The sequence below is a fragment of the Propithecus coquereli genome, unplaced genomic scaffold (genome assembly GCF_000956105.1).
Source record: "Propithecus coquereli isolate 6110/MARCELLA unplaced genomic scaffold, Pcoq_1.0 Scaffold301, whole genome shotgun sequence".
NCBI classification, from domain to species: Eukaryota; Metazoa; Chordata; class Mammalia; order Primates; family Indriidae; genus Propithecus; species Propithecus coquereli.
Window position 1 is genome coordinate 1014032 of NW_012148631.1, and position 9482 is coordinate 1023513.

General features: G+C 34.7%; 1 protein-coding gene across 1 annotated transcript in view; it reads left to right on the forward strand.

The window, feature by feature from the left end:
* The window catches only part of SPDL1 (spindle apparatus coiled-coil protein 1), a 20202-nt gene extending 10928 nt beyond the window's left edge, over nucleotides 1-9274 (forward strand). Inside the window, exons 8-12 of the mRNA XM_012649698.1 lie at nucleotides 111-251; nucleotides 3535-3638; nucleotides 4205-4392; nucleotides 6311-6653; nucleotides 9127-9274. Of these exons, the coding sequence (XP_012505152.1) occupies nucleotides 111-251; nucleotides 3535-3638; nucleotides 4205-4392; nucleotides 6311-6653; nucleotides 9127-9274 (924 nt within the window). The remainder of the gene's footprint in view (nucleotides 1-110; nucleotides 252-3534; nucleotides 3639-4204; nucleotides 4393-6310; nucleotides 6654-9126) is intronic.
* Nucleotides 9275-9482: the final 208 nt, after the last annotated feature.

The window sequence follows — 9482 nt, forward strand, 5'->3', positions numbered from 1 at the left end:
GTTTCCAACATGAGTTCCGAGTAATATAATACAAAATTTGAATTGCTTCAAAAATAGGGTTATCAGCATCTTCCTCTCTATTTTATAAGGGGGTAATTTTATTTTTCTAGTTACAAATCGCCACATTGCTACAAATGAAAGGGTCTCAGACTGAATTTGAGCAGCAAGAACGGCTGCTTGCCATGTTGGAGCAGAAGAATGGTGAAATAAAACATCTTTTAGGAGAAATTAGAAATCTGGAGAAATTTAAGGTATGTGTTATACTTTTTTAAAAATCGCAGTCAAATTTTGTTTTGTATTTGGTTTGTATTTTATGTTAAAAATATCTTCATTTTTTTTTAACTTAAATGAGTTTATTATATAATTCAGTTTCAGTAGATTGACCCAATATTTAAATTTTTTTTCTTTTTGGACTCTTTTTGCTTTTCAGTATTTTTTACTGTTGCTTCTTTTAGTAGATCCAAACTAAGCTCCTGAATTTTTGTTGTTACTGTCTGATTTTTGTGTGTAAGCATCCGTATCTTCAGTAAACAACTCAATGAGTTTTAACATGTAAGTACCCCCTTGTAATTATCTCCCAGATCATGATAGAGAACATTTCTAGCACTGCAGAAAGGCTCTGTCAAGCCCCCTTTCAGTACCCCCACATCCTTTGTATCCGCAACACATATACAAATACTCTTGAACTTCATGTAAGTGGAATCATTTAGTGTGTACTTTTGTTTCTGTTTTCCACTCAACATTGTGTCGATGATATTTCTTCCTCTTGATGCATGTTATCAGGAATTATTTTTCAGTGCTGTCCACCTCCATTTTTTAATGGAGTTTTGTCCCATTGTCCAACATCGTATGACAACTGGTATTCATGGTAGAAGTCTTAGCAAACTCCTAAGTTTGTTTTATTTTGAAATAAATGCAGACTTGAGAAAAGTCGTAAAAGCATTCTTATTATATACCCTTCCCCGAGATTATCCAGTTGTCAGTTTTTACACATTTGCTTCATTGCTTTCTCTTTTCTCTCTGTATGTATATTTTTTTTAAACATCTGAGAGTAACTTGCAAACCATACATCCTTTTACCCATGAATACCTCATGTTATCGAAGTCTATTCTCTTATGTAATCACACTGCAACAATTAAAATCAGGAAATTAACATTGATACAAATTGAATCATACTATTAGCTAAGCTACTTTTCACATTTTATTAATTACCACTAATATCCTTTAGAGCAAAACAAAGAACAAAACAAAAACAAATCCTTTCAGTTTTAGGGTCCAGTCTAGGATCACATATTATATCTAATTGTCAAGTCTCTTCAATCTCCCTTAATCTGGAACAGTTCCTTAGTCTTTATCTGTCATGACCTTGACATTTTTGAACAGCATAGGCAGTTACTTTGATTGTCCTTCATTTTGGGTTTTTCTGATGTGATTAGATTCAAGCTGTGTCTTTGAGACAGGAATACTACAGGAGTGAAATTATAGCCTTCTCAGTGCATCACATTCAGGGACACCTGGTATCTATTTGTGTCAACATAGGTAGTACTAAACTTGATTGCTTGGTTAAGGTTTTGTCCGCCACATTTCTCCACTGTAAAGTTATAATTTTTCCTTTTGTAATTAATTTTTCCTTTGTAATTCATCTCCCAATGAATACCTTAGGAGATGCTTTGAGACTAAATAAATGCCTGTTTCTCCTTATACTTGAACATCCGGTGATGATTCTTGCCTAAAACAGATAATACTGTGATGATTGCCAAATGATAATTCTGTCATTTCTTCTACATTTATTAGTTGAAATTCTAATAAAGGGATGGGAAAGAGCATTCTTCTTCATTTATCCATTCATTTATTTATATCATCATAGCCTCATGGATTCTTATTTTATCCATTATAAGCCATTACTTTATTTACTCTGATATTCACATTGTCCCAGATTTGGCCAGTAGGGACACTCCTTTATTCTCTGGCACATAATTCTTTGAGTACTTCCTTACTTTATGGCACCACAAAGTATTCCTAGTTCCCTGCCCCAGCCCTGGAATCAGCATTTCTGCAAGGAGCACTGGTTTCTTTTAGTGGAGACTGGTGTTGAGAAACCAGCGTCTGGGCACTGGGTGTTCATTGCTTCTACAGTGCCATCATTTCTAGACCTTCTCCGCAGACAGAACCAAGAGTACATGTTTGTATATTTATGTGTGTGTATGTATGTATATGTATATATATGTATTTCTCTAATTATGAGTGAGGTTGAACATGTTTTCATATGTGTATTTTTTTGTGTGCTTGTGTGTACATATGTAGAAGAATTCACCCACATTTTCTACTAGTACCTGTATGGTTTCACTTTTTTTCATTTAGAACACAATCCCTGTTGCAGTTTACTTTATGGGTGATTTGAGGTATGAATCTAATTTTATCTTCTTCCAAATAACCAGGCAGTTTGTCCCAGCATCTGGACATTTTGTTAAAAAGTCAGCCTTGGCCCCAGTGACTTGAGATGTCACCTTTAGCATATATCAAGTTTCCATGTATGCTTGAGTCTATTTCTAGTTTTTCTATTCTGTTCCACTGGTCTACTTATCTGTGTGTCAGTACCACCCTGTTTCAATTATTGAGGTTTTGGAGAAGGTTTTGTCTGTTAGGGCTATTTCCTCACTATAGCTTTTCTTTTTCAGTGTTCTCCTGGCTATTCTTGCGCATTTGTTTTTCTCTATGAATATCTTGTCTAGTACCAAAAAAGCTTGTTGGTATTTTTATTAGAATTGTATTAAATTTAGAATCTTATAAATTAACTTAGGAAGCATTAATACCTTCTCACTAACATCCTAGGGACCTAAAGTTTATAAATGACAAATTTTTGTAAATGTTTATAACCTGTTAGGTATTCTAAATTGTAGCCATTAGTGTGTCATAAAATTTTAAGTTTCATAACTTTATTTCTCTCTTATAAAAACTGTTAAAGGGCTGCAATTTTGGTTAAGTTTACAGTACATCAGTTGGCAGGTGTATGTAGTAGTACACCAGTGGGCTTAGCACTCTGAAATTTTTTTTTCGAGTTTTTAAGCAGATTTACCTTTTTCCCCCCAGAGAAATGAGTTTCCATCAGAATCTCAGATGAGGGACTCCAAAATAACTTTAAGAATCTCTTTTTTTCATATTTTTCCAATATATGACTTTAACAGAAAGGCCAGAATACAACTCAGCAAGCATTTATTTATTCCATTTTTAAAAGCCAAGAGAGGGAAACTATAGGCTATAGCTGTGGTTAGCAGCATAGGCTTTGGAGTCAGATCTGGGTTTAGATTCTCTCTTCTCAATTTATTTCTCTGTGGTGTCTTGAGTCAGTTTTCGTATCTTTAAGAGAGGAATACTAATTCTTTTACTTATTTCAGAAGGCAGATGAGTTAAATGAATAGTTCTTAGCATAGTGCCTGCCGAATGAAAAGTATTCAGTAAGTAGGGATACTGTTATTCATTAACGTACACTAACTTAATTTGTTATTTTTAGTAAGAATTTTTGCTTTTTTTTAGAATTTGTATGAAAATGTGGAATCTAAGCCTTCAGCCAGCTCTGGTGCTCTGGAAGATAACACCTATTATACAGATTTACTTCAGATAAAACTTGATAACTTAAAGTAAGTGTGTGGGTTGGTGGATGGAAAGATGGAGACTTTGTACTGCTTATCATAGTAGTAGGAGTGACTAAAAATTTTTGTTTTGAAATTGCCAAAAGAAAATTCCAGAAAAGAAAGGCAACAAAAATATTTTATTCAAGATATAATAATTACTGATTATTGAAGAAAAAATACTTTTAATGAGTAATTGAATGTTTTTGTGTTTAGCTTTTTATATTGGTAAATGAAAAGAACTTTAACATAGAAAATGTTCTTATAATAGAAATTTTTCCAGAATAAATATTATATAGTTTAAGACTTAAAGGAATTTATGCATGAATAAATTTGAAAAAGCGTATTTCCCCCTTTGTCTATTTCCTGTAAAGAATGCATGGAGTTTTTTGGGTGGGAGCAATACTATTGTTATAGCTTATTTTAATTGTTTATTATTTCTTTATTACTAAAAACCCTAAAGAAATGTATTTTAACTATGAGTTCAAATATGCAATAAAATATTTATAACACTACATTCATTTATATTGTATATTACTTTAATACTTCTTGGTTCTGCTTTTTTATTATTACAGCAAAGAAAACGAAAGCACTAAAGGTGAATTGTCCATACAGCGAATGAAGGCATTATTTGAGAGCCAACGGGCTCTGGATATTGAACGAAAACTTTTTGAAAATGAAAGATGCCTCCAGCTTTCAGAAAGCGAAAATATGAAACTGAGAGCTAAACTAGATGAATTAAAACTGAAATATGAACCTGAAGGTGTGTATTTCTCACATATTTTTGTCTTTTAAATCATGAATAATTCTGAGAAATTATATCAGATTTTTTTCTTACTATAGTTTTATACAAATGCCATTACAAACTCATTCGTGGTTATGGATTTATACTTAATAAAGCAAATTTACTGCTGTAAAAGGGGTAGAAAAATTCAAAGAGAACTGGTTACTGGGTATGCATGAATGTAATATACTTTTTGGATATCTAAATTCATCATAGAAACTTGACATTTGAGACTTTTCCATTTAAGATTGCAGTATCTTATGTCATACCAAAGAGCTTAATTTTGTTGAAGCAGCTAATGTTTGGGAGCTATACTAGTTAGGACTGTTGATAGAAAACCTGAAATAATGGGGAAATCAACAAGGTAGATGTTTATTCCTCCCCCAATGAAGGCCCGGAGGAGGCATTCCAGGACTGGTGAATCACTCCAGTGTCAGGATTCAGGCTTCTTATGTATTGTTGGTCTGCTATCTTCCCATTGAGCAGAATTTAGTCATGCGGCCTTACCTGCCTACAGGAAAGGCTGGGGAATACAGTCTTGATTCTCAGAGGCCATGTTCCCAACTAAACAATGATTCTTTTATTAAGGAAAAATAAGATAGATATGAGGAAACAATGTAACAAGTCTAATCACTGACATAGAAAATAGCCTAACTATACAATCTCTGCATGCTATATACTACAAAGAGTAAATTTTACTGTATGTAAATTAAAAAATAAAAGGCCAAATGAAAGAAGTCTGAGAATGTGATGATTCTGAAACACCTTCTCAAAATGTGTTGGTACATGTTTTAGGTTAAGGATTCTCAACCAGTGTTTGCCCCTGTACACTTCTCATGCCCAACTCTGTCTTCATTATTGTCTCAGTGAACCATAGTGATTACTCAACAATATTGGGGAGGTTGTCAGAAATAGGAAGGCTTTTATACAGTGTTAAAAGGCTTTTCTGTCTCTCATTCTTTTTCTCTTGCCTAATTCTAATAGACTATGGTGATTAGAATCACCCATTATGAATTTCAAAGGTCTGTTAACTAAACATGGCAAAGAGATAGGAGGCAGGGTTGTGAGTCTGTATGATGTGGGTTTAAGAGAAAGGGGAAATGATGATCCAAAAGCAACAGTGTAGAGCAAGAACACCAGCCTGAAATGAAACACATTGATATGGGGGTGGGGAAAAGATATTAGAGCAGTTAATTCAGTGACTGTGAATATGACCTGCACAGGGGACAGAATGACGTTAGATCAGGAAGGTAGACGGCCATTGCGGTAGTCTCTGATGAGACATAGTATGGTTGGCCTAGAGAGGTATTCATTGTAAAAGTAGTCAGATTCTGAAGGTATTTTGTAAGTGCAAATAATAGACGTAAATTACCAATATGCAGAGAGTTTGACCTGTTCCTATCATTTAATCCTTACAGCACACAATGCTGAGTGAACTGGGTGCTTTTAATCCCCATTTAACAGATAAAGAAAATGAAGCTCAGAGAGATTAAATATGAATAATTCCTCCTGCTCACCCAGCTGCTAAGTAGTAGTACTAGAATTTGAACCTGGACTCTTTGCCTTTGGAGTCTCATCTCAACACTGAGATTTTAATGAACTCCCACCCCCTTTATCCAAACACCAGAGGAGAATATTTAAGTGTTTATTCCCAGAGCCAAATATAGATTCCCAAGCAAAAATTTATAAATAAACTTTAAAAGATGTGGTTTATAGAATCCGTGATAATAAAGAATAAAAAATAGAAATAATACATTTCAGGAAGGAGATGAGTGGATTTTAAAAGAATGGAAAAAATGTAAAGAAGTGTATAAATAACTAGTTCTGCTTTCTTATGTTGATTGTGTCTTCGTTTTCTTTCACTGACTGGATCTTTTTCAATGGTTTTTATTCTCAGAGACAGTTGAAGTACCTGTACTCAAAAAGAGGCGTGAGGTGCTGCCTGTGGATATAACCACCTCTAAAGATGCATGTGCCAGCAACAGTGCTATTGGAGAAGTTGATAGATTACCACTTCAGAAAGAGGAGACACCGTCCTGTCCTAACAGTTTAGAAAATAACAACTTGCAGTTAGAAAAATCGATTTCTATAAACACACCACTAGTCAATCTCTCTCCTCACAAAAATCTGCCCATGGATACGCCACTGAAGAAGGAAAAGAAATGTGTGAAACTCATAGGAGTTCCAGCTGACTCCGAAGCCTTAAATGAAAGAAGTGGAAACACCCCCAACTCTCCCAGGTCAGTGTCCTCTTTTCTGCAAGGCAACCAGCAGAACTCTCCCTCTCTCCTCTCTAGCTGCATGAACTGCGCTATCTATTTCTTTGTCTATTTTCTTAGTGTTGCATGCAGTGTCATCCCCCAGTTTCATCTGCCTACCTTTAACTTTTCCAGACCTTTAAGAAAGACTAAAATGATTGCAAGGGAAAAGGACTCTTGAATAAAGGCATCATTTTAAAAGCTACACATTTCTGTGTTATGAAACAAATACCGCAGTCTAACACATCTCTGAATGTTTTGTCAGTTTGAATAAATGTACTGTTATTTTTCTCTTGGTTCAAGAGTGGCCATGAAAGAAAAATTAACTTACCTTCTTAAAGGTAGTTTTACAGTAGTCTAAGAAATTGCAGCCCTCTAGAAAACTTAGGTGAAATTTTTATGGCTTTTGAAATTGTTTATCCTAAGCCTTCAAGGATGTTCTTTGAGACATATTTTGACATTTTTAAAATGTCAAAGCTAATTCATTTTCATTGTTTCCAAAGCTTGAAAGCCTCCAGTTTCTGCATAATTGAGTTTTTGACTAAAAGAAGTGTCAGACATGTGTGCCTTAAGGAATTAATGTTCCAAGGGACTTGTCCTTTAAAAAAATAAAAATAATGGTGGTCAGAAGGTAAGAGAAAGTGAGTAGAAGGGGAAGGTAGGTAACAGTGGCTGAGGCTAGAGTTGTGAATGTGCACAGCAGGACCAAGAGTGGGGTAGGAAAAGAAGTGTATGAGGAAAATGGAGAAAGTAAAAGAAAGATGAAAGATGAAAGATGTAGGATGTCTGCATGCAATGGGATGATAGATGCATTTATAATAAATGTCTTTCAGTATTTAAAAAAGTAAGGATAGTGCTGCGATGGTAGTTGGCTTGGATTGTCTCCTATGAAATGGTATCTTTAAGGTGCTACTAAGGGCTACGTTAGTCTAAGAGGAGTACAAAATAAGACATTTTACTAATGTGCATTTGAGTAGAAAGAGTATGATACAGCCCACCTTATGTAAATGGGCTTCCTTATGTTTTATCTGATTTCTCTTCAAGTCTTCAGTGATACTAAACGTGGTATTCAACAAAGAAAGCACTTCAATGATGTTTAGCTGCTATTATTATTATAAGGAAGAGTAATTTATTACTCTCCTCCTCAAATTTTTATATAATGTTACAACCTGTAAGTTACAGAAAATTAAAGCATGGTATTGTTAAGGAAGAGTAACTGCAAATGAATGATATCTGCCACATACACATAGTTCTAAATAGTTCGAAATGAATTCAGTGGGTTATGCCTGTTTATATGTGATTCATCGTGTGAGTGTGCTATACCAGTGTATGTTTCTGCAGTTGATTTCCAAAATTGATTAGTGCCAACCTTGCTATCTGTATGGTCTTCATTTCTTTTTCTGCCTCTTTTTGCTTGATAAAAATTACTTAAGCAATGTATGTAGCTATTGTTTGACTCAAGTAGCACGTTGGAAAATTTTTGTCTTGCTAGTTAAGCAAAAACAAATAAAATACCACAAAACATTTGTTCTTGTGTGTGTGAATCCATCTGCTAACTTAAGAGGTTTCAAACCTTTTGTTTCCTGTGTGCCTAACTTAGACACACAATCCTAAGATAATTTTGGAATAATAAATATGGGTTTTATTGGGAACTTGACTATTGCATACTTTCTAAATTTAATTGATGCATTTGTTACAAAGAATCTTTACAGTGCTGTTTAAATATCTCCACTGTTTATTTTTTCTAACACAATTATTCTGCTAGTTGAAACTCAATTTTTTAAAATTTGTGACAAATACACACCTATTTATGCAGCCTAGGATTCCATGTTATTTTTATCTTGCGCTTAGCCTTCTTTATGTCATGTTAACATTAAAATATTGCCTTAGCATTTTAATTTTTGTGTTAGGTGTATTTATCATGGTAGGCACCCTATCATGTTTTAATTCTTTTGTTTTTTAGAGATAGGATCTTGCTCTGTCACCCAGGCTGGAGTGCGGTGGTGTGATCACTGCTCACTGCAGCTTCAAACTCTTGGGCTCAGGCAATTCTCCCACCTCAGCCTGGCATGCACCATCACACCCAGCTAATTTTTTAATTTTTTTTAGAGACAGGATCATACTATGTTGCCCAGGCTGGTTTTGAACTCCTGACCTCAAGCGTTCCTCCCACCTCAGCCTCCCAAAGTGCTGGGATTACAGGAGTTGACTGGCCTTTGACCTTTTACCGGCCTTAAAGATATTCTTTATACTTTTGAAATATTGAGCCTACTGATAGTAAAATTTCTTTTGGAGAGTGACTTACTATTTTTCATGGTATTAAACTATAATTTTTTCCTTGCATACATAAAAACATATCACCATGCCTCATTGGAGGCCTATTAAACTAGGGGTTTGTTTCTTTACTTTTTCTTAATCACATTTGAATTCAGAGTGGATGCTTTAATGCCTGTAGGTTAGCTGCTGAATCAAAGCGTCAAACAGAAGTTAAAGAAGGGAAAGAAACTGCAAGCAAATTGGAACAGGAACTTTGTAAGAAATCACACCCAATTCTATACGTCTCTTCCAAATCAACTCCAGAGACCCAGTGCCCTCAACAGTAAAGACTTTAATAAGAGTATGGTACCACTTGCCCAAAAGGTCACTGTGGTGCTTAATTAAGATCATCTTTATGTGACATATGCCTCCTTCTGGGTTATTTATATGTGTTCATTGTGCCAGGACCTGGCATTTTTATATTCCTTTCACCACATGTTTAAAATTTGATTGTGATTCTAACCTGGAGAGTTCCTTAGGTGATGACCCTTCCTG